General features: G+C 37.5%; 1 protein-coding gene across 4 annotated transcripts; it reads left to right on the top strand.

The window, feature by feature from the left end:
- Positions 1–437: 437 nt before the first annotated feature.
- On the top strand, positions 438–25453 carry FGF5 (fibroblast growth factor 5). 4 transcript variants are annotated; one of them, XM_001492556.6, is made up of 3 exons: positions 438–1065; positions 8495–8598; positions 20570–24489. In XM_001492556.6, the coding sequence occupies exons 1-3, from the start codon at positions 708–710 to the stop codon at positions 20915–20917; spliced, it is 810 nt and encodes a 269-aa protein (XP_001492606.2). In that variant the 5' UTR covers positions 438–707; the 3' UTR covers positions 20918–24489. The 4 variants fall into 4 exon arrangements, with proteins under 4 accessions (XP_001492606.2, XP_014594361.1, XP_070118432.1 ...); XM_070262331.1 differs by lacking the exon at positions 20570–24489 and adding an exon at positions 13633–14145 and having other exon boundaries at positions 549–1065; XM_070262330.1 differs by lacking the exon at positions 20570–24489 and adding an exon at positions 12349–12620 and having other exon boundaries at positions 571–1065.
- Positions 25454–25849: the final 396 nt, after the last annotated feature.

The raw sequence follows: 25849 nt of genomic DNA, 5'->3' as shown, positions 1-25849 counted from the left end.
AGCGCTGGAAGCTGTGGCATCTCCCGGCTGGACGCAGTTCCCGAGGGGCAGGCACTGTGATAGCCGGGTCTGCTGGGCAAAGGGAACGGAACCTGGAAATTGGGTCCTAGGTAGGCAAGGGCGCGTTGCTGGGACGCAAGCTTGAGGCCGAGGTGGGAAAGCACGAGAACTCACTTCCACGTTTCAACCCCCCGTTTCCGTCGCAGCCCCTGGAGACTCAGCTGCTCGCGCGGAGCTAAATTCCGCGCAGCTTTGGCGCCACTGGGAGGGTGGCCGAGTGGCGCGTGAGAACTGCCGGGGTGCGTGGCCCTGGTGTGCGCGCCCAGCGTCCGGGTGCAGCTTCTCTCTGCCAGGCTTCTCCTCCCACTCACTCTCTCCCATCCCCTCCCTCCTTCACACCCCCCGCCCCCGGGACCGCGAGGCTCCCTCCCCACACCGGCCAGAGAGTACACAAAGCGGCGGGTGAGGGGAAGCTTTGCAGGCGTGCACCGAGCAGTGAGATCACTGGCGTTATAAATATCCCAGTGCCAGCGCCGAGATCCGTTCGGGTGGCCTCTCTCTCTCTCCCCCTCTCCCTCTGTCTTCCCCGAGGCTATGTCCACCCGGTGCGGCGAGGGGGGCAGCACCAAAGGCACGCAGCCGCGCGGGGGCTACAGAGCCCAGAACCAGCCCTACAAGATGCACTTAGGACCCCCGCGGCTGGAAGAATGAGCTTGTCCTTTCTCCTCCTCTTCCTCAGCCACCTGATCCTCAGCGCCTGGGCTCACGGGGAGAAACGCCTCGCCCCCAAGGGGCAACCCGGACCCGTTGCCACTGATAGGAACCCGAGAGGCGCCAGCAGCAGCCGGAGCGGCAGTAGCACGACGTCTTCCTCCTCTTCCTCTGCCTCCTCCTCCCCCGCGGCTTCTCTGGGCAGCCAAGCAAGCGGCTTGGAGCAGGGCAGTTTCCAGTGGAGCCCCTCGGGTCGCCGGACCGGCAGCCTCTACTGCAGAGTGGGCATTGGTTTCCATCTGCAGATCTACCCGGATGGCAAAGTCAATGGCTCCCACGAAGCCAATATGTTAAGTAAGTTGCTCGCTCTCCTCCAAAACCCGTCCTAAGCGGGCGGTGGGAGACCCGGGAGGGACAGCCGGCTATTTCCTGGGCCACAGGCGCACCGTCCGGAGCCCCGGCCCCCGGGACCCTACTGTCCCTCGAAACAGCCCGGCGGGTTGGGTGGAGATGCGGTCTACACGGCGCGCACACACGCACCCCTCTCCTGGGTATGAGGAATGGCGATTCCTGGGGGGGTAGGCTATCCGGAGGCTGGTGCATGGACAGGCATCTTGTTTCCAGTTTGTCCTGGTCCCAAAGAGGAGCCTCCAGTCTGTACCTGGAGAAAAAACAAAAATCTCCTTCTTTCTCCTCATTTAGTTTCTGTTTACCTTCTGCTTCTGTTTACTAGGCTAGCATTTCTCATTAGGCATCAAAGTGCGTCCCTATTCCCTGCCCATAACTGAACAGTTATTTTTTCAGAAGAATCAGATCTCACACGCTCCCCCCAACTGCCACCATAAACCCCAAATTAATGTCATATGTAATTTATGTATGTATATACGTATATGTATATGTCTAGTATATATACATATTTGCACTATATATATGTTTGTATGTGTATATACATATATACAGACAACCCCTGCTGGGAGGAAGACAGTGATCTGGAAAACTGGACACGTTTAGAGAGGCAGACGTGATGGACATTCGAATTATTATCTCCAGAGTTTGATTTAGCAACGTTTAGTGTCTTGAGACCATGATAACACCTTGTTAGGAAGACTGGCCAGCCTTTTGTCCCCAAGGACAATTAGAAGAAAGTTCTTTATTTTACAGGAAACTCAGAGGAGGTTCAATTGGGTACAGGTGCAAATTTTGCAGGATTTTTTAAAGCCAAGTTTTAAATTTTCTGTCTGAGTTTTCTCATTAGCTCTCTCTCCCCCTCCTTTCTCATCTCCTCTTCCCTTCCACCCTATCTACGTTTCCAGACCGCCGTCACTGCCGCTCCTCTGATTCCTCGGAGTGCCCTTAGGCAGCTGAGGGGAGAGATGATTTGAGGTTGTAAGCAGGACTTGGGCGATCTCTGCGGGGCTTTTCCTCCTCAGAGCAGATCGCTCTTCCGGGGGGAGTTAGTCCGCCAGGTAGAAGCAGAGTCGGGGCCTCCGAGATACCCAGGGAGAGCGGAAGCCTGGCCTGGAGATAGCGCTGCGTAGGGTCACCCGGCTCACGTGTGTCAGCCTGCTAGCTCCTAGGTGTACCTAACTCGCTGCGTCTCAAGCCAACTACCCCATGGCCATTGGGCTACTTCTTCCCCAAGCTGCGGAGGAGCGCGGGCGCCACAGCGGGGCTGGCAACCTGGCAGCCGCCTCGGGAGCGGGGTTAGAGTGCGCAGGCTGGTGGCGTGACCGGCGGGCAAGCCTCGTCCGCGGGGTTCAGGAGGCGGGGTACGGAAGACCGGTCGGGTCGCGCAGGAAGGGGAGCGGCTCCACGCCGCGCGTTGCCCGGTCTAGTCTTTCGGGTTGTGCAGCCCCAGATGACGGTGTTGCACGTGGTGAACGGACCTGCAGCACCGAACCCGAGAGACGGCCCTCTGCTTACGCCCCAGCCAGTCCCAGGGCCTCCCGCACGCTCCTTAGAGAAACTCTTCCCACGTTTTAAGGTTCATTTGGATCTTATCAAATAAGCCCCCATCTTTGGTGTTAACGGGCAAGGTCTGCTGGAGAGAAGAGGGAGTTTTCCGAGATTTCAGAAGGGCGAGAGTTAGTCTATTTCGGTATTCCATTTGTCCTTCTCATTTTGTTCCACTCAACTCTGCTCCATCAGACATCAGAACTTATTCCCCACTTACAGTAATATTTCTTCCTTTCTCTCACATGAAAACTTTTTTCTATTGTGTTCTCGTAGTTTATCCAGGAAATCAGCACCAACAGAGGATAACTTGTGTGTTCCCAAGGGAAGACCCAAAGTTAGCATGCAACAAAGAGCAGGTTAGAGGGGTAAACGAATGTGTCTGGAGTGGGTTACCCTAGAGATCTCTGCACACCATACTCATTCCCAAGATAGTCACCTTCTTCTCTTGGAAGAAACCACAAGAGACAAAGATTTTTGCAGTTTAGGCCTTGCAGGAGGGGAAGCTGTAGAAAAGCACAGGAGGGAACATGAGAACAGATAATAAAGAATACATCCAGCTAAAGACATTGACTACTATCTGTTATTTCCAAGGTAGAATTTTTTTTAAATCTACATTGAAAGGTATCTACAAAAGTACAGGGATGTTTCTTAAACAGTCCCTGGATAAAACTTCCTTAATTTAACTAACACTTTCCTAATTCATTCCAGTTTACAATAGCCTTTCACAATTTAGTTTGTGTTTTTTATATGGCTTGCTATCATTCACTTACTCATTCATTCATTCAGCCAATACAAGATGCCTACCTCACTCAGCTTGATATTTTACTTTGGGGTTAGTGTGGGTTTTTTTTTAGTTTTGCCTTCCATGGGTTTTTCTCACAGAGGAAAGCATAACTTAAATGTTCCAATTGTGGTAATGTTCTGCTTTGTGATGTCTGGTGTCTAATACTACTTTACGAGATTTTGCTACCATTGATCAATGAATAATTTATGAAATATGTCATGTTTAGTAGGATGGCATGTAATTTGGAAATTTAAAATGGGTCTCGGCTTTTCAGTAGCTGTGAAAGGGAAACAGACTGTTGATTGCAACTGGTCATATACCTCTTACAGGCAGCACTTGATGGTTTCCTGGCATTTGTGGAAACTAAGGCCTTGGTCATGACTGTTGGTTAGAGTACATGAGGAAACATTTTTCTCACAAGAGACACGGAGAGAGCCGGGTCAAGGACCACAGATGATAGACCTCATCATCTAATTCTACTGTCTGCGAGTGAGCAATGATGGAAAACTTAGATTCTTTTAGTCACAGCTTGCTACTTCAGAAAAGAGTAAAAATTTTGCCATGAAACTGCATTCTAGCAGGTTCTTTTAAACTTAGTAATTTTCTGTAATATTTGTCGGATAGAACAGATAAATATATATATACTATATATATACAGTATGCATATATATGTTTTACAACTCTCATTTGATATTAAAATTTTGACAAACCGTGAATATTTTCTAGTTTTGCCTTCAGAAGTACACTCTGGCCATAGATTTTGAAACATAATTTATTTAGTTAAGGTATTTCAATTATTATAGTCTTAGCTTCTAAGTTCTGAAGAGAAAAAGGAACCAAGCTCATTGCACATGAACTCTTATTAGGAGGAAATAATGGAGGAGGATAAAGAAAGATGCACAATACAAGACAGATAATAAAATCCAACTATTGAATAAAAACAAAGGCTTTACTTTAATTTCTATGCTTTCAATTTAGTTTCAATTAGTGCTTTCAATTTAGTGCTTCCGTTGTCTGACTTTGGGCCATTGAGGAATAGACTATCAGATAATTGTTAATTTACGGAGCAAAAGTTTAAGGCTATGGCTAGACAAAGTCAAAGTGCTCACATAAAATAGGAAAATTCCAATCATATATTTTGGCTAAATAGAACCCTCAATTTTATTGATTTTTTAAAACATGACACTATCAATTTTGGTGTCATGTAGAGTTCACCTTTATATAGTCCCCCAAGTCTAGAAAAACCAGAATCTGCATCCACTGTATAGAAAAACTCAATATCTATGTTACTAATATAATCAGTGAAGACTACCAAACTGGATATTTCAAGACTCAGATTTTATAATGACAGACTGTATCTGTTGTTGTGTGAAAGCAGATAGAGAAGCTTCAGTTTTAAATTATTTTTCTTTGAGGATTTTCAGATGGCTGTTGAAAGCTTCTAAATACATGGAATATCTGTGTCTATATCTTATTCACCAAGAAAAGGAAGAAAAGGGAGAGGTCTATATAATTATTATCAACTATCATTAATAGACTTCTATTTTATTTAAAAATATGGAGGGGACTAAAATCTAGATATGTATTTTCTTACTGAAATAAACTTACTTTGTCGTGCATGCCTATGCTTGTAAGTAAGTGGATTAAACAGTGTGTGTAAATCTGAGAGACACCAAGTTCTTGCCTCCTTCAACCTAGAGGTCAGTCCCAAAATTACACCAGGAGAGAATAATTCCTTCTGTTAAGCCTTGCCCTTTTCTTTTGATCCTTTTAAATGTGAACACACTAGGAAAGATAAGACATCGTCACTAGAATGTGAATTTATACTGATCCTCCTCCCATCCCACTCTCTAAGCAGGAGAGGGCCAAAATACTAGGAGAGTACTAAAACATGTCTTTATACCTCTGTGCCTATGGGGTCTCCTGAAAAGGGAAAGAGAGATAGTGAAAAGGTCAAAGAAAACAATCCAATTTAGCAAACATCATTATCTATAATCTGTGAGACATACTTGGCCTTCCATGATTTTGCTTAGGGATATCATCTTGGCATCCATAACGTGAATTGTAAATTTCCATCAAATTTATTATTACTGTCTTCTAACGGTAAGTCAGGAAATCACTGAAATTGAAAAAATATCAGTTTTAGAGAAATGTTTCTGGGATTTATATGTGTGATTTAATGCACATGGGTTTAAAATATTATGTAGAATTCTTTAGTGAGTTCCTGAGATTTGGTATAGTAAAACCAAGAAACCTGTGATCTCTTGGTGGGGGCAGGAAGTTGAATTGTGGGACCTGTTAGAATTTTCTCAAATAATCTAGAAAAAATGACATGATGAAATTACTTTCGAAATTATGATCTTACCAGTGTTTCCAATATTACACCATAATTACATTAAGATTTAGAAGATCATTTCAAAGTTGCCTATGTGAAAAAACAATTGTTTAATCTAACCTCATCTTTTTTCTTTCCCACATTCTTCATAATTTCAAATAGAATGACATATGTAAAAATACATTTTTTAAGCTTTCAATTAAATATAATTTTATTAAAATTATAAAATGCTTTCTTTCTCAGGTAAGAAATCATTTTTATACTGGAACTTACAAGAAAAGAAACCTTGTAGTATGTAATAAAACAATAACACTTTCACATATACTATTTCATTTTCCTCATATTTGAAATTCATTACAATGCAAATTTTGTATAACATATACACACAGAATGTACAGTGTGTTAGGAAACAAGTTAAATGAGTCAAAATGGGTCTTTCTTAAAAACAGAACGTTAGTTGTCAGAAATCAATAGTTTACATAAACAAAGCAGTGTTCCCATTAAACAAATATTTATAGAATCCTTTTGTCTTGCCCTCTTAAATGTAAGCCTGCAAACATATCCTTAATGAGAATTTTATCTTTTATGCTACCGTGTAATTTTTTTTCCACTAAGACACAATAGATTTGAGCTTGCAAAACCAGGTAGTTTTCAAGAGAATGGAACAGAAAACCTGTAACAAGGTAGAACCATGAGTAAATTGGGGGAAGACATACAACAAATCGCCTTTCTACCAACTGCACATTGTCTCTTTGGTAGCCATCATTCCACACATAGATGATTTCTCAAGTTCTCCCAGTCTCGTTTTTTAACACACTTAATACAGTATTCCCGATTATATCCCCCATCACCCAAATATCTAAAATCGTTAATGCTGCTTAAAATCCTTCTGTAATTTTGATAGAAATATAACTTCATACCATATGTCCTATTCATGCTTTATCAATAATTTTATTACACCGTATTTCATTGTGTAGTGTACTTGACTTTACAGAGCGTTCTGTATGCTTTGCTGCTATTGATAAAACGGTAATGCTTCTAAATCCTTGGGTGTGCATCACAGTCAAATAATCTATACAGCAAAATCTATTGTAATTAGCCTTTTGAAAATATTTTGATGAAAGGAATTGATGAGGCAACAGTTTCTTTAGCAGTCTTTTTCTAAAAGCAGAAGTAGTTCCCTTCTAACAATTTTTAGGGGTTTTTTTCCTTTTAAAGAAAGACCCATTAATAAATTGGTAGCCGCAGTTTTCTTGAGATGTGTTTTATTTACTCCAGGCTAAGAATGCTTATAACAAAAACAAGAATTCTGCTTCTCTTTTTTCCCCCATGAAATTTCTGATCAAGTATTTTTAAGAAATCAAGTTGAATAAATATGTGGCAGTATTTGCTACAATTATTGGTATTAGCTCACAGTGTGTGACATGTGATCAATAAAAATATTCATATATATGTATTTGTATGTCATATACATGTGTGTGCACAATATAGGGCTTTTCTTATAAAGTGAATAATTTTATACGTACTTCAAATACTGCAGGAGGAGACTGTTATTTCAGAAAAATTATCAATTTCTCTATTCAGTAGAGTCTTATTGAGATATCCTAATTAAAATATTTCTCAAAATGTTATAGATTGAAATGTTGAGGTTTTTTTTTTCTCTCTCCCCCCTCTCATCCTTGCTTCTTTTCTTCCTTCCTTTCTAGGACAGGTCCATTTTTACCTCTAGTAAACTATATTATTTTGCCCTTTTTTTCAATTTGATGTGGGCAATTAGCAAAAAAGCACTATGCTTTTCTTGTGTTTATATAACATTATATATGAGTTTATGATAAACAGGCAGGAATTCCAATTATATACAGACTGTGAGTTTCATCTTCTTAAAATATTCAGTGACCTGTGGTGTGTGATTCTCTTGACCCAGTGGATGTAAACTTTCAAATTATTATAGGAGACAAAGGGACATTGACTTGATAATATTAACTACAAAATACCAAATATAAAAACAATAATGTAACAAAATATCTCATTAAATTTTTTTTCCAGAAAAGTCATTCAAAATGCAAGATGTTCCAAACCATAATCCATTAAACTCTTCATTGAGCCAATAATCCCACATTATTTATAGTGCTTTTAGGATGTTGTTATGTGTAATCTTTAAATGAGCTACTCACTAAATGATTGAGTATGGTATATATTGATTTATACTTTATAATTATGATAAATTGAGAACTGGAATTTCTTTTATGTAAATAAATATTTTCAAAGTTTCAGTGGTTTATACTAGTCTTGAGTACAGACTTTATGTGCTTTACTATTAAAAGTAGGGTATTATCTCTGATAGAAAAACAATACACGAGAATTATTTTGAAAAACATTTTAAAAATTCTTTTCAATTCTTTTAGAACTTGAAAAGATTGTGTTGTCAAACACTGTTTACTAAAAGGGACTCATCATTTGTAAGAAAAAAAAAGAATTACTAATGAAGCCAAACTAAATTTTCGAATCTTGAAATTTTTCATTTTAAATGAACACTTGAGCGATAGCATTTTCTTTTTTACCTAATGAATGGCACAAAAAATAAGGATGCTAAATACTTTTTTTAAATTGCAGTAATAAAGAATGGGAAGAATCTATGTAGAAATTTAATTCTTCACAATGGTATATAGAGGAGTCTGTGTTTTATTTTGGGATTTCTGTCATCCTAGGTATTTTGGAAATATTTGCTGTGTCTCAGGGGATTGTAGGAATACGAGGAGTTTTCAGCAACAAATTTTTAGCGATGTCAAAAAAAGGAAAACTCCATGCAAGTGTAAGTAGAACCACTTTATATTTGTTAAAGGGCTTATGAAGATTTTACGTTTGTAGAATGGAATGCAGTGATCTTTCAAATTGGTGGATAGGAGAATTCGCCCAGAGAACCTAATGTTTTTTGTTATTATAAAATTGTATGTACCTTTAACCAAGAGAATTGTATGTGTTTTTATAAGTAATCACTTAAATATTTTATTTACTTGAAAAGATAATATAGAGTTCACAAAAAATGTTAAGGGTAAGCGTTTTTGGAAACAGCATTCTCAAAGTGATTGCCGTTATTTATTTCCTAAAAGTGGTTCAAGCGAGGAGAAATATTATGGAAATAATATATAATATTTTAAATTTACAGGTTTGCGGTGCTTGTGTATATGTGTGTTTAATAGATCAGGTTCTTATTTAATTTTTTAAGTTATTCCTGATGTCAAAAATTGGATCTAAGTAATATAACATCTTCGTATTAATCAGTATGGAAGGAAGAAACCAATAATGAGAAGACTTTGATCTTTCATAGAGAAATTTTATTTGATCCATTTGAGCAATTCTCATCTTGCATTTTTGTTGCATCAAAACCAAGTACTTCTTAAAACTGTGAAGACTAATTTCTCACTCAAAATTTTTTTGGAATCATTTTTACATTTTGTAATCAATTTACAAGGTATAGATTTCTATGCTTTGTTCTGAAAATGCTCATTACTTGAGAAGCACTAAAACATTTTAAAGATAGTAATATATGTCTGGCTTCGTTTTCCCACTCACAGATTCTGTTGATTTGTATTAGTACATGTGCACAGCACTTAAAAGTGATTTGTGCTTTTTCTGTAGTATACTGTTTTGTCACATTAAATCGTTTTAAAAAGCTATTCTTCTTTTATACTAGTCCTTTAATCCTTACTCCCTTTAAGTTTTATTAAATAAATCAGAGAAATATCACTTTTTCAGTTTTCAAAGTATATAGGCAGTTTTAAGTGAGTGCAATCACTGAAACTTACTATTTATAATTTCTATTTAAACACCTTTAAAAAGCTCAATGAGAATTTCACTTGGTTCCATGTTTAAACCTTTCAATTTTCCTTTCCCTAGCATCTCAATGTAGTTGCTAATACCTCTTGGTGGAGACAGTAGAATTCAAGCTATTTCTACAGTTATTTGAGGATTAAATCAGAAAATACAGATAAAGCTTTTAGAACAGTATTTGGACATTGTAAGTGCTCAGTAAATATTACCTATTATTATATGATAATATAAATATAATAAACTCCTAAAATCTGTTTATTAAGATAAATGGAAAACCTTTGTTAACCTCTTTAATCATTGATTTCAAGAATTATAAAAAGATTTACCTATTTCATTTTCTGGGCTAGTTATTTACTCTAGCAAGTTATAATATAGTATTCATAAAATAACTGCTCTTTTATTTTAAGGGACAAAGTTCTGCATTGCTGTGGAAAAGTAGGACATGCCACTTTACTTAAAAAATTTGATTTTTAAAACTCCACATATAGAATAGAAAACAATGATCAAACACATCTGCACAGAGAACCGTTTCCTCCGTCTACTTTAACGTTGTAAAAGATTGAAACGCCTTCGAAATGCAAGGATCATAATAATATGCAGTGCATATAAAGAAACCTCTCTTATTGGTTTGTTTGGGGTGAAAATCTTACTTTTTAAAATACTTAATTTGCCCTGGTACATGCAAAAAATAGACTAAACTTGGGCCAGCTTAAGGAAAATTGCCACAGAAAGCAAAGTATTAGAAATGGGTGCCAATTAGAAAGGTCAGACCAAGAGGTGAGGATACATGATTCCTCTGTCAAATGCAAGCAGCAAATTTCCAGAAATTTGACCCAAATGTCTAAGGATGGCTGGCTGAAATAATGCAGATAATGCAAAAACAGCATCTGTTATTCTTTCTCATCTTGGCAGGCTAAAGTTATTTCATGGAATAATGACTTTTAAACAGCACAAAGCAAGCCTTGCTCCTGTCACTCACTGATGCTCTTTGATATGAAAGTCATTCTGATGACTTTGAGCTGAATTGTGGATAAAAAATTAAGCCCCACGATTATGTGGATTCTTTTTCAACCAATTGTCCAAACCCACTTTCTCTTATCTGAGCTTTGATTAGTACTTTTCCTCTAGATGGGAACCTAATCAAACTATAAAGTGATTTACTTATAAGGAAGTTGAATTTAGAAATAGTAGTAATTCTAGCAATTATCAGTTTTAAGCCTAGATGGTTTCTTTCCTGTTTTCAGTTTCTAGTTAAACATGTTAAAAAATTGTTCTTACAACTTTAAATATAATTATTTGATTTTCATTTTAATTTTTTACAAAATCGCATCATCACTAAAAAGGCTAAAAACGCTTACACTCTTAGGATTAAATGTGTATTTCATGAGTTGCTTCAAATTAATAATTCTGCAGAGGCATTTAAAGAGTACTTTATAATCATTTCAGGATATATACATGTATATAAATAAAATCATTATATTGTACATCTTAAACTGACACAATATGTCAATTGTAGCTCAATAAAACTAGAAAAAAATTTAAAAATTAATAAGGAGTACGTTTTCGGTTCTATCTATAGGGTAAATGTGAACTAAAAATGTAAAGTATTCTTGTAATTCTGGGGCAAGTAAGCCTATAGTATATTGAGAAATATTCATGGATAATTGCAGATTTTCAACTTGGTTTTTATAGTAACAATCAGAATATTAAAAATTAGTTACTAGGCAGAGATAATGTATTTGCATAGTTCTTTAAGAGCTCTTTCACTCGCATTACCTCATAACCTACTTAGATGAGGAAAGAGTCTCAGATGTGAAGTTTTTCCTAGTTTAACATAGTTAACAAGCGATTGAACCAGAACTATATCCTTTTAAAATTCTTTCTCTTTAAATGCTATAAAGCTTAGTAGGTAAAGTTACCTTGAAGGAAGATATTATGCGTTGTTTGGAACCAATTATGTTGTTTTCACCTATTATTTTATAGGAATTAATGATTGCATGGTTTAATAATATTTTTGTATTACATTTTAAAGAATGAATACTGTGGTTCATCCTTAGATTTTTTTGCTTGTTTCTCTCTTTCCCTCTCTTTCATTCCAAGCTCTTCTTTTGGAATCATTTTTTCCCATCTACTTCTGTGTCTTCAGCACTAGATTTTAAAATCTAGAAAGAAGGGGACATGTCTGCAGCAGAACTTATCACAGAATCTTAGAAATGTTGGTTATTCAATGTGATGACGAGTTGCATAGGGAACCTCTCTCAAAGATGAACTTTCATAGAAAGTGCACAGAAAATCTTCATTTAGAAAATGCTTCATCGTCAGTGGACACAAAGATGGTCAACAGAAAGCCCAGAACGGTTAGATTTAGGCAACGTTTATGCTGGTTTCCTTTGTGTGCTCTTTGTTGATTCGGCAAGAGAAGTTGTATTTCAACTTCGACCATCTCACTGTGCTCTGCCGCCTGCCCTCATTCAATCTACATGCTCACACTAATCTACATGCAGCTCTCTTACAACCTTTGCGAGCATACTCGAAATACACAATGCAGCCAAATTCCTCTCATGAAGTCTTTTCAGCATTCTTTACAAGGATGAAGGTGTATGGTCTTCTCCTTCTCAAAATGCCTTGGGAACTATGGAGAGTAGGAGTAGAAATTTGCTTCCCGAAGAGCCATGAGGGTTAGTCAGAGCCTTCACTGTGACCTCTATTCTCTTTCTCAACTCATTCCTAGGAGGAGGACCTTGTGGGACTGAGCATCCTTCTCTTTCTGTCTCTCTTCTGCCTGTCTGTTCCTGCTTCTGCCTCAGGTCTGTCTGTTCCTTCCTTCCTTCCTGCCCTCTCCTCAGATTTATTGTCTTTATCAAAAATTCCATGGGGGCTGGCCTTATGGCCAAGTGGTTAAGTTCCTTGCACTCTGTTTTGGTGGCCCAGGTTTGCAGGCCCAGATCCTGGGTGTGGTCCAACTCCACTCATCAGCAGTGCTGTGGAGGCATCCCACATACAAAATAGAGGAAGATTGGCACTGATGTTAGCTCAAGGCTAATTTTCCTCAAGCAAAAAAAAGAGGAAGATTGGCAATGGGTGTTAGCTCAGGGTGAATCTTCCTCAAAAAAAAAAAAAAAAACAAGAAAAGAAAAAAAGCCTTTCTGGGTTTGTCTGAGGTGGGTCCAGATGTAAGAGTGAAAGGCCTTGAGTGGTGGTTAAGAGCACAGTTCTATTGCCAAAGCCTGACTCCCACTCCACCACTTACCAAGTGTGCCATTTTACTTAATCTTTCTATTCCTTGGTTTTTATCAGCTGTAAAAGGAGGAAAATTAAAGTAACAATCTATTGTGATATTTGAGTGTTTTAAATGAGATAATACATACAAGACACTTAGAGTAGTGCCTGGAAAGTAGTCAGTACTTAACTGTTGAAAAAGATCTTGCAGAATTTGCTCTCAGACAGCTGTCTGATGATCCTCAATCTCCTCTCTTAGAAGACTCTCTGATTTGGAGGTCAAGCAGCTGTGACCCCTCAGATATTTGGATCAGCCCTAAATCCTATTTATCATTGACCTTTTTTTCCTTAGGTCCAAACTTTTCATGCATATAGTAGCCCCTTATCTCCTGGTTTTCCTTTTTTCCAAGCAACCTCATTTGAAAGCAAAATTCCCAGGCTAAAGCTCTTTAAGAGGCAAGGAATTCCTATAGTCATAATCTCATAATTCTTTCAGAGCCCTATTGTATATCTTTTTTCCCCTAAAAAAGTGTAAATCCTGGAAAAGGTAGTTATCATGTATTCTTCAGTCTCTTCATAAAGTATGCATGATAACTCATTGCCTATTAGGGAAAAAACATTGTAGCTCAATTTAAAGATCCAGTGAGAAGCATGTGGCAGAATTATTTTTGTTTCTCAGGGTTTTAGGGGGATCATGTTTGGAAGGAAAGCTAATTGCAGAGTTTACGAAACAGGCATGGAATGTGTGTTTGATCAGCCTAAGCAAGGACTAAAACTCCTCCTTTCCTGGTTTCAGAGGGTGCCAGCTGGCTTGCCTCGGATGAGCGTCTGGACTGGACTTCCTGCGCTGGGGGCAGAGTGAGGAGGAGTCGGCAGCCCCTAAAGCTGGGCACGTTGGGGAAATGGAGGCTTGAGCAATAGTTATCATCATCATTATAAAATAAATTATTAAGCACTCCACTCTTCCAGGCGAGACCTCGAGCTGTATAAAGGCATTTGAATAGAATTCCCCTTGCTCTCCAAGAGCTTTCAATTTACATAGTAAAATCGAATTTCTAGTAACTCAGGCTCAAAAACGGGTGCAGGGCTCTGCTTTTGCAGTAAATACCAGTTTTCCCCTTAATTTCTCTCTGTGTAAATCTGGCTAGGGGGCCTATTTTATTGAGGAAGTCTGAGTGTGATGAACTGACTTGTAGCTTCAGAAATCCATTTCAGCCTAAAGCCAGAGACGGTGTTACATTTTTCTGATGGTTTGGGGAGTGGCGCTTGTTTTTCACCAGCATTTTACCATGGAGCAACTTCAGGGCAGGTGGGTCTACACAAAAGCCTAGGAGGTGGTCTTGGGTTTGTGTGGTATTATGGAAAGAGCTTGAATCTAGGAATCAGAAGATCTGAGATTTAAGTCACAGGCCTACCCTGGCACTTGATAAATGTGGAGCTTTAGACAAATAATTTTCTTTACTTCTCTGACTGGAAAATCAGATAACAGCATGCTAATAGTCACGGAGTTACTGTGAGAATGAAATAATATATGTTAAACACCTGGCACATAGTAGCCCTCAGTAGCCCAGCTTTATTGACTTATTAAGAGCATCAGAAAGAAAACTGCTATTTTATATCATGTTTGTCCAAGTGTGGTCCTCACTTCACCTGCATCAAAATCACATGGGATGCTGGTTAAGGCTGCAATTTCAGGATTTCACCTCAGACTTACTAAAACACAGTCTCTGGAGATAGGGCCTGGGGAATATGCATTTTGAACCAGCTCCCTGTGTAACTTTAAGTCAATTCATGAAGTTCTGAGGAGGAGAAATCCTGTGGTTGGTATTCTTCACCACATTAGCTCAGGTTGGTTTATTATTAAATCCAACTTGTATATTCCCTTGGTTGCTCAGTATAAAGAAGAGAGATGTTCAGTGCCAAGCAGGAAATATGGCCAAATGCTGGCGATGGCATGGTATGGCTATAACTGACCCATATGAGGCTTATTTAGTAAAGTCTAAAAGGCAGCCCCTCTGGGTGCATGCTGCCCTGTACTGGGGCACTCTGCTTGGGAGCAATTAGAGCAGGGTCTGGCTTTCAACCTTCACTTAGCACGAAGGCTGGGTGCCTTTTGTGCAGGGAATATCCTGGACAATCATACAAAACAGCCTAAGGTCACCTGGCCTGGGCAGCCCCATTGCTGGGCCTAGGGATGGGAATCAGGAAGCACTGAACAGAGGTAGGGGAACAAGAAGGAGGGATGCATTCAGCAAGAAAACTTTGCTTAGAGCACAATTTGATCTATAATTGTTTTTATTACAGTCTATTTGTTGTTGTTAGAGCCCTTGAGTCGATTCCATCTCCTAGCAACCCTGTGGACAGCAGAGTGGAACCCTGCCCTGTCTTTTTGTGCCAACCTCTCACCTTCTGGCACTATATCAGACAATGCTCTGCTGCTATCCATAGGGTTTTCATGTCCAATGTTTTTAGGAGGTAGGTGGCCAGGTCCTTCTTTCTAGTCTGTCTTAGTCTGGAAGCTCCACTGAAACCTGTCCACTGTGGGTGAGCCTGCTGGTATTTGAAGTACTGGTGGCTGATCTCTCAGCATCACAGCAACATGCAGCCGCCACAGCGTGACAACCAACAGACGACAGACGGGTGGTGTGGTTCCCTGACTGGGAAATGAACCTGAGCCACGGCGATGAGAGCGCCAAATCTTAACCACTAGACCACATGGGCTGGCTATAACAGTCAACAACAACATTTTAATTATTTATATTTGGTTAATTATTTCTTAATTTTATAAGATTTTTCAATAGAGAGGCAAATCAAAGAAAACAAAGTGAAATAAAGTATTAAATATTGTATTAAAGTATTAAATAAAGTATTAAAATTGATTAAATACTCCACAGACTCCAAGATTTATACTAGTGTGTGTCCAAATTCACACTTCTCTCTGCACCTCTTCCATAGACTGCATATTTACTGCCATGGTGGCGCAGTATGAGAACTGGTACTTCTGGTACTTGATTGCATTGCCTTGACTTATTCACGACAAGATCCTCAATCATCATAGGACATGATATTTACTGAGGAACAAAAAACTATGTTAAGAGGTTTTAGAAAGTTTTTTTAAAACATATCATTTCAGAAAGAATTTTCTGTTTGGTTTAATTGACTCTCAGATTTCAATTAAGCAGAATTAATCTTTTGTAGAATATCCCAGTTAATCAAATTTTATTTTCTTTGAACTGAACTTGACCTTTCTTCTAAACATCCATTGTGTGCCCTCACTGTGTGAAGAGATGAGTAGAATCAGGGCCAAGTGTCCTTCTAATCCAAAAGTTCTTGTTTTTCGCAATAGCACTTTCTTTCCCCCTCTTCTGAATAATTTGGATATTCAAGCAAAGAACAATTTAATTTGTTTAAGTTTTATTTGTTTTGTCAATAAGGACTATATTAAATTACATAGAAATTAGCTGATTTGAACATTTCATTTTAATTTTGTAATTATGGCTTGTTGAATGTAGTTTGCTTTTACACTTGCAAGATCAAGGAAAAATTAAAGAGAAAAACTTAGATCATTTCAGTCAACAAAGAACATGGGCGGGACCACATCTCTATTGTTTTTCATTGTAAAAGTGGCAACTAACACAGTGTGTGGCGTGTGATTTGTCACGTGCCGTCAAGTTAGCTCTGACACCTCTCGACACTAGGAATGAGGAATGTCCACAGTGTCCTGTCCTCAGTCCTGTAGACTCATGACTATAGCTTCCTTAATAGGGTCACTCTATTTCATATTTGGTCTTCCTCTTTCCCTGATGCCTTCTACTTTTCTCAGCATTATTGTCTTTTCCAAAGAATCCTGCCTTCTCCTGATGTGCCCAAAGTAGGACAGCCTCAGTTTTATCAGTTTTGCCTCCCGCGATAGTTCAGGCTTAATTTGCTCTAAGACCCACTTGTTTGTTTTTCTGGCATGTGATACATCGTCAATAAACATCTGTTGAATAAACTCACAAAAAATTGAATTTGAAACAAAGATAGGGGTTCTTTACAAACATTTTAAGGATTGGTTTTGTTGTAGTGGCCAATGGTGGTAGGACCATGAAGTGACGGAGGTCCTGATTTCAATAGCTTATTTGCAATTTGATTCACCTCTCACTTCACACGTTAACTGTAGAAAAAGTCTTTATGGCAACTTCACTTTTTCTAAGGAAATAATACAGTGATATTATTTAAAAAGTATATATCTTGCTAAAGGACTTCTTATGATTCAAAGGAGATTTTAAAAATTAAATGTAGCCTAGAAAATCTATTATCCAAAATAAATGTAAAGGTAAATGTATAGCTAAGACCTATGCTGCTTAGCAACTCTGCTATAAAGATGCTGCATGTGTGACATTAGGGACAGCGATACACTGCTTAGGGTCACCCTTTTGTCAACCAGGCCAGGAATGCCAACAGGAACAGTTGACCCCTCAAGAAGAAACTAGATCTCCTGATGAAAAAACTCACTGAAATGTTTGTTTCAAATGGTTCTGTTCCATCATAGCTGGAAGAATTTTTCAGACAAAACATTAAATTAGAAGTCAATTAAGAAAGCCAAAACAGTCTGACCCCCTTTCCTCCTGTTTTAATATGGGATTTGGAATGGCTGAGGGGCTGCAGGTAGTGTGTGGGTCCTCAGAATTCTGAACGTCTCTACCCTGTGCGACAGCTAGGTGAACTTTGAAAAATCTAGAGCCTGAACAGCCATCTTTCATCTTAAGAAAGAACTTTAGAACACAAATTTTGAGGAGAAAAAGAGAAAGTTTTTACATGGAATAACTTTAGCAGTCAGAGTTGGTGGGGTGTCACTCACATGAAGACCTTAAGACGGAACTGCTATAGGTCTAATTCACCGTGTGTATGGGGGGGGAGGCGTTGTTTATGCATGTATGTCTGTTAGCCACTTCAACTAAAAAATGACATATTTTTTCTTTGACATTGTCGGGAAAAAATGGTTAAATAATGCAGTACACTCAACAAACCTGTCAAAATTGAATAAAGCAACTGGTGCTATCTCTATTTCAGGAAAATGGATATTTTGTGAAACGGGCAGAAGTCAGGTCAAAGTATAATGTATTATATATTCTAAAGAATGTTTTTCAAATACATTTTAAGAAGAAAATCTGAGGCAAGGTAAATATCCCTTCTACTCTTGTGGGTTTTTTTTTTTTTTTTTGGCGAGGAAGATTAGTCCTGAGCCAACACCTGTTGCCAATCTTCCTCTTTATTTATTTTTATTTTTTTAAATTGTATTTATTTTGTGAGGAAGATTGGCTGTGAGCTAACACCTGTTGCCAGTCTTCCTCTTTTTGCTTGAGGAAGATTGTCATTGAGCTAACATCTGTGCCCATCTTCCTCTATTTTATGTGGGATGCCACCACGGCGTGACTTGACGAGTGGTGCTAGGTCCGCGCCTGGGGTTCCGAACCTGTCAACCCCAGGCTGCTGAAGCAGAGCTCACAAACTTAATGACTATGCTACTGGTCTGGCCCCACCTTCTACTCTTTTTAATGAAATTCCTCACACTTTTCTAAAATGTTTATCCTTTTATGTAGCACAAAACATTCTAGATGGCTATAGCTCTTATTTTAAAATAAAACTTTGGGACTATCTAATTAAATGGGAGAGCATTTAAGTCCTTTTAAGAGCTAAGCATCTGCAGGCAAATCTATATGTTTGACTTGTAAAAAAGTCTTTTCAGTAAAAAACAGGAACAATAAATGTGTGCTCTTCTAAAGTGATATCAGCGTAGCACCCTTGGCCTGGACATGGGTCGGCAGGTTATGATGGGATGAGAGGAATCCATAGGTGGTAGTTCTTTCAAACACCTACTTCCAGCCTGTTAGAGATCAACTCCAGGGAATCACCAGCAGACTTGTGGAAGTTCTAAATATACAGTTTCATAGTGCCCCAATAAAGAGCTTTATTGATTGAGCTATACTTGAATGTAAATAACTTGGGTAAACTGTCGTACGTAAGGTAAATGTGCTGTTGGAAATACTCTGAAATTGGTTGTCTTCTAATATTGTCAAAATTTCACGTGGCCATCAACAGTGTATCTATGTAGACTGCCTTGCAGTGTTCAGACTTTCAGATTACGGTGTTGTGATCTGTAGTGCAGAGAGAAGTTTGGCAGTACTAGAAAAAGTGAAAGAAAAAAAGGACTTTAAATTCTAGTATAGTATCTCCTGGTCTGATATAGAAAGTATATCATATATATATTTAGTGTTTTTATATATAGACATCAAAATATTTGGTATTCCCAAACTCAGGAATTCTATACAAATGGTGCTTCCTGAAATTGTGAAACCCGGTCATCTGGTTTAAGATAGGAATTTTAATTCTTTGGGGGTTATGGACTCTTTTGTGTTTGATGGAAGCTACAGATCATTTCCCAAGAAAAATATTTAGATTCTCACAATAGCCCAATGGAGTAAGGATTGTGAATAAGGAGCCTAAAGCTAAGACCTCAATTGGCAGAATTCTTATTTGATGGCATGACTGACTCCATGATCACACTCCTCCTCCATACCATATTCCTTCAATTTCCTCAACATGGCAAACTGAGCCTTTTTTGAGCTCATACTGGCTACGTTGTCAGCCTCATCTCTTGTTCCTTTTCCCATGCATCTTAAGTGGAAGTCACACTGAACTACTCATAGTACTGTTGTGCTGACCTGTGAACACACTGTTCCCGCTCCCTGAAAATCCTTTCTCACATCACCTGCCTTGCCAATATCTCATTGTACTTGAAGTCTCAGCTCTAATGTCACCTTTCCTAGGAAGACTTTCCTGCCCTCTTCCCTGTCACCTCCATCCCCTTAGATGCTCTTCCTCTACGCTATCATGTACCCTCGGCATACCACTGTCATTATTCCATTTATCGAGCTGCACTGTGATGGATGTCTATTTGTCTGCTTTTTCCACTATTCCATGAGCATTTCAAGGGCAGATACTGTGTGTGTGTGTGTATGTATGTATATGTGTGTGTGTGTGAGAGAGAGAGAGAGAGACAGACAGACAGAGAGAGAGAGGGATCTGGCTGAAGTGTTGCTAGTGACTCCAAAAAGTAATTTTTACTTCTTGGCCTCAAATACCCTCTCCTGTATTGCTGTGTGAAGATATATTTTTTTCCTAAAGAACTCTAACACATGCAATATTAATAGGACCATATGCTACTCCTCTCTCAGCACTGTGGATCACACTGATAATGTTGAAAAATGTATTCTTGTTTCAAGGGAATAATATAACCCCATTTCTCTGAACATGAATTCATGTTGTACTGTTAATTGTTCCTCAGTAATATAGTTCTATTTATTTTCTTCACAGCTTAAGAGGGGGAAAAAATCTTATGTTCAAACTTAATTTTTTAGCTACAAATTTCAAAGTAATTTAAAAACAATAACAGAATTTAAATACATTGGGAGTTCCTGTTATCATTTTTATATACATTGATATTATTTCACTAAGTACATAGCAAACAGATATTAGAGTTACAAAGATGAGTAGGAATATAGAAATGAAAATTGTAATTTTAAAGCAACTTTAAGAGAAGCAAATATATCTTTATAAAAGAGAATGGAGAAGCAGGGCAGGGGCCCATGGAATTCTTGGTTCTTCTTTACAGTACAAGACCTCCTTTTATTACATGCTGAAACATTATGACTACTTAAATCTCTCCTTTTTTTTTTTTTTTTCCGTAGGCCAAATTTACAGATGACTGCAAGTTCAGGGAGCGATTTCAAGAAAACAGCTATAACACCTATGCCTCAGCAATACACAGAACCGAGAAAACGGGACGGGAGTGGTATGTGGCCCTGAACAAAAGAGGGAAAGCTAAGCGAGGCTGCAGCCCCCGGGTTAAGCCCCAGCACATCTCTACCCACTTCCTGCCAAGATTCAAGCAGTTGGAGCAGCCAGAACTTTCTTTCACAGTAACTGTTCCTGAAAAGAAAAAGGCACCTAATCCTGCCAAGCCAAAGGTTCCCCTTTCCGCACCTCGGAGGAGTCCCAACACAGTGAAATACAGACTCAAGTTTCGCTTTGGATAATATTCATCCTGGCCTTGTGAGAAATCATGCCTTCCCCTCAGGAGTTTCTATAGGTGTCTTTAGAGCTCTGAAGAAACAATTTTGGACACAGCTTCAGCTATGCTACACTGTATTGAAGTCAGGTCATTTGTTTCAGTTTGACTGAAACAAAAACGTTTTCTGATAGGAACTGAACTGGAATTCTTTCTACGAATATACGGAGCACACTGCTTCAGTTCAAAACATAAAGCCTTTTGCTTTATGCTGAGTGCATACTAGGACTCTGTATTTTCAGAAAGTTAAACAGCATGTACTACGTATTTTTCTGATTTTTACAGATCAACCCGAAAGAACATACATGATACATTTTTATTTTTGGTTTCCAAAGAATATTTTGATGCAGATGAAATATTTTATTAACTTTTGTTTTTCTGCTTTTTTTGTTTTTTTTAAAAAAAGTACCTCTGCATTGAGCATATTTTCTTACTTTTATTATTTTAATATGACATAAACAACCATTTTAATGCAGTTTATGAATTATAAATGTGTTTATAGCCCATTTGTAACATGTGGATTTCTTTTTCGTTTTTCTTATTCATGGCACTTTTTATTATTATTTTTTACCATACCTCAGATAATGTACGTTTAGTTCTACATCATAAAATGTTTAAATTCTCATCCACAGCACCAAAGGCTCGACTTGGATTTGTGTGTGTGTGTGTGTGTGTGTGTGTGTGTGTAAATTCATGACATTATGTGGAATCCTACCCCTTTGGTGGCTGGACTATAATGGGTTAGAAGTAAGGAGAAACTCTAATGACTTTTTTTGATGAAATTAAAAGTTGGAAATAAGGAAAAGGATTAGAGGCACAAGTACACTACGTTTGCAGCCATTTATTGAGATCTAATTCTCCCTTCCTGCGCTTCTCCTTTTATCTACCCCCTGCCCTCATTCTTGAACAGCTGGAGGAATACATTTTATTCTGTCCATCAAGCATACGCTATGAAACCGGAGTGATTAAAAATACCTCTTCTATGACCCTCTGCTATCCCCACTGTATAGATCCACAGGGAGCAACCCACTTAACGGAAAAACATGGAGAACCAAAGGAGATGAATCGTGTAACAGCTATCCATGTCAAGTCCCATTGTCAAAAATATTCTCATGACTCAGTCAAACACCCTTTGAGTCTCCTATCCTGAAGGTAACTATTCCAGTGAATAGATCTGCCCTTTAATAAGGAAACTTTCTGATGTATATTTTTAAAAAGCTGGCCATGTGATATGAGAAATTTAGTTTGGGAATTTGATGATCAAAAATGGCACTTAATTCTCAACCCAAATACTGAATGTTGGGCATAAATCACAGAAAATTTAACTTAAGAGAATTTGAGTGATTTATTCATTTTCTTGGGTAATCATTTCTATGGAATTCTATGAAATACAAACGTTTATATTCAGAAGTTTGGCAATAAAAAGGTTTAGCTAACGTTTAGAAGTACGTTTTTCATAGAAAGAACAGAGGAGCTCACAGACAGCTGGTGGTTTTTATTTAAGCATGCTTCTTTTCTTTTAAATAGTGATAAACTTCTTTTCTTACAACAAAGTACTGTTTAATTTGGTGCAGAAATGCGAAGTAGGCACTTAGCAAAACTGAACTTCACTACCACTTAAGCAGATTGCTTTGTTTTAATAGAAACAAAATATGCACATATATATTATATATAACATATATGAAATCCATCCATCAATTAAAACATCATGCATATACTCTAACATAGTGTTTTATTATAAAGCGAATAATCTGATTAAATGTTGTTTGCATTTAATGCATGATTTTTAAAAAATATAAAATGAAATAGTACAAAAGTTGTATTTAATTTATACATTAAAATCCTCCTGGGTTAAATGAAAGAAGGGGATTTTGCAAACAAAGATATGTCCAACCTTTATTCAATGGCATATCGCCTTATATACACAGTATAAAGCTAAAAATAATCCTCTAGTTTATTCTAATGTATTGTGCACTATCAAGTTCTCAGGACATATGAAAAATTAAAGTTGTAAAAAAGAGAACAGTAGAGATATGTTCCTAAATGGGCAAGGAAAAGATGATACTAATGATGATTAATAACAAACTAAATTAATGCATATACTGTATTAGGTTAATGCTGCTTGTAGTTTATGTTAAACTAAATAATAAGAGCTTATTTTGTACTCCCAGTTTGATTTGATTAGTATATGAAAGTTAAAATAGGATAGCACTAAATATATATTATGCAAGTCAGGACTCATTAACTTCAAAATTTAAAGCTAAGTTAAAATTTAAAAAAACAAATTTGCATTACACTTATCTTTAGTTTACTGGCCCTACACAATTACAGTTAATTAAGGCCTACTGAAGCATTAAGTTACCTAAATTAATTGAATTAACTCATGTACAGAAAACATGTATAAATATAAATCCTTACTAATACCTACAACTTTCTAAGGGAGTCCTTGCTTATATAGTTGTTGATGATTTTTCAGTAACTTGACCCATCTATCATCAAGTAAAGTTGTTTAATTGTGATTATGTTTATCTAAAAATGTCAGTGAATTTTATATTTAAACTTAGGAAACTAATTTGCCTAGAAGATAGGTGACAAACACCTTCAGACTGACATTTTAGTTTTTTAAATTATACTTTGTTTAATTTAATTTAAGATATTCTTTATTTGGAACATCTGTAGAGGTAAATGGAGGTTTCCGGTAAGATGTAATAACACCATGGTTTTCATTTCACAAAAGACACCATCACGTCCTTCTAAAAAGACTAATTTGTGAGTGTGGGTGCACATAAATTATCTTAGTTTTTTTAGCTGAGTTGTAATGGTCCAGAAGTTCCGTTAAATAATGTGACAATAATAAAGAATACTGACAAAAGGTATTTCCAAATTTGATAATCATATTGCTTTAGATGGTTTTATTTCTTGTAACTGAAAATGAAACACCATAAATCTGGTAGGTAAATTTTCTATAAAACTGATCTTAAAATAGAACACTGAATAATTTTCTCACATTAACATTTTTTACCCTTCTAAAGGAGAGAGGAACTAAGCCATCACTTCCCACATTTTCAATAATGAAAAGAAAATATTGCAATAACCAAAAACTTGAATTCTGTCACCATTTTTACAGTTGCAGAACATTGCTTGTACATTTAATTTTAAAAATAAACACAGTATTGTGGACATTGCTGCAATGGGAAGCAAAGAAAAATAACTTGTCAAAGGAATTCTCCACTTCCTTTAAGATTTACTTCATTGCTATATCTCAATTTTGATCATGGAAAATCTATTTTTAAGCCAGTGATCTTTTAAAAAAATTTTTGAAACAAACCTTTTAGATAAATGAACATTACTCATTTACTTTTCTTTTAGTAGTCAGTCTAATTGTACTAGCCTATTTTTGAAATAAGAGTATCATGTGATTAGGTATTAGTTGAAGAAAAGAATTACCTCCTCCATCTTCTGCTCTGCCCTATTTAAAAGTCCCAGGGGAGAGGGAGAGCAGGGAGGAGCACCCCAAGCTAAGCTGAGTCAGTGGAAGCATTTTTACATCTAAGAATCACATACAACATTCAGACATACCATCAGATAACTGAGCTACAAATCATCCATCAGCAATTAAGTAATTTTATGTAATAAAAATACTAGATTAGAAATCAAGAACTCTTACATACTTTTTATTTTATTAAATCGTCTTTTGTCCTGACTCTGCTGTATATTTATCACAAGTCACTCTCTAGGGCTTGTTTTGTCCTCCACCATATGATCTGAAATGTCATTTCTAGCTTTTTCATCAACGATTGTATGAGTCTTAAAATGTTGAGGCACCAAAAAAAGGACATGGTTTCTCCTCAGATAAAACTAAAAATCTATGTCTAGATAAAACTGCACAATCACATGAAAAAAATTGTCAATGAAGTAATAAACATAGATATTTTTAAAGGCTATGTCTTAGACAAAAAAAAAAAAATGAACTGTGAGATTGAATCAAGAGGTTTCCAAAATGGGGATTAATTCTGGGTTTAGCATTTTATGAGGGACTTTGCAAATCTGAATTAATCCAGAGGGAGAGGAATGGCCAGAGTACTCATTGTTGATAACAAATAGTTCCAGGACCTTAATTGTGATTTTTGAATACTTCTGTTTTGACTGAAATCCCACTTTCTCCATGAAGCCTTCTAGAAATTCATGAAGAAACATGAGTAATCTCATCTGGACACTGTTCCTCCAAACAAGCATAGCTCACGACACAACTTTCCATCACCATTCCCTCACTGTCCCAATAGTTCTCTAAGTATTTTCTGAGATCCTGCTTTGTACAAGTCACTCAGCTAGTGAAACCTTCCTTTATTTGCTCAACACTTGTTTACTGTGTTCCTTGTGCATGTTAACATCAATGTATCCTCAGACTTCGAACTTCTGGAGGAAACAGATCTGCTCTCATTGCACATTGTCCAACCCAAGTTCAGGGTAATAAAAAGAACTTAAGAAATGCTCTTAGCTGACAGCCATTTTGAATGATGTGTCCTTCTGACTTAAACACCTTGTGAGACTATTGGATAATCTACTTACTCACAGAGTCTGGTATACAATTATATTTCTAGGTCCCTGGCGTATGTTAGGTGCTCAAAAATGCTTATAGGACGGATATCGGTGCTGATGAAGATTTGATAAAGATGATGATGATGGTTAAGAGAATGTTACATGAGATATGAAGTAGATCCTACAAGAGTAAGAACAGCCACTGCCCCTCTCGCTATACTTGGACTTCTCAAACACAAATCCTGAGTCCAGACTAAAAATATCAGACGTTTGCAAGCTGCATTAAGTATCGATACGTTAGTCATTGTAGGAAACTTCAATTTCATTGGCAATCATAAAAATAGGTTACTGTGCAAATTCC

Source organism: Equus caballus, chromosome 3 (genome assembly GCF_041296265.1).
Source record: "Equus caballus isolate H_3958 breed thoroughbred chromosome 3, TB-T2T, whole genome shotgun sequence".
NCBI classification, from domain to species: domain Eukaryota; kingdom Metazoa; phylum Chordata; class Mammalia; order Perissodactyla; family Equidae; genus Equus; species Equus caballus.
Note: the sequence above shows the minus strand (reverse complement) of the source record. Positions and strands in the feature narration are given on the sequence as shown.

What these genes read in the sequence shown, in the direction of transcription:
- FGF5 (XM_001492556.6), top strand. Translation starts at nt 708, where the DNA reads ATGAGCTTGTCCTTTCTCCTCCTCTTCCTCAGCCACCTGATCCTCAGC. An exon ending in CCACGAAGCCAATATGTTAA is followed by an intron (nt 1,066 to 8,494) that starts GTAAGTTGCTCG and finishes CTGTCATCCTAG; the next exon opens with GTATTTTGGAAATATTTGCT. An exon ending in AAGGAAAACTCCATGCAAGT is followed by an intron (nt 8,599 to 20,569) that starts GTAAGTAGAACC and finishes TTTTTTCCGTAG; the next exon opens with GCCAAATTTACAGATGACTG.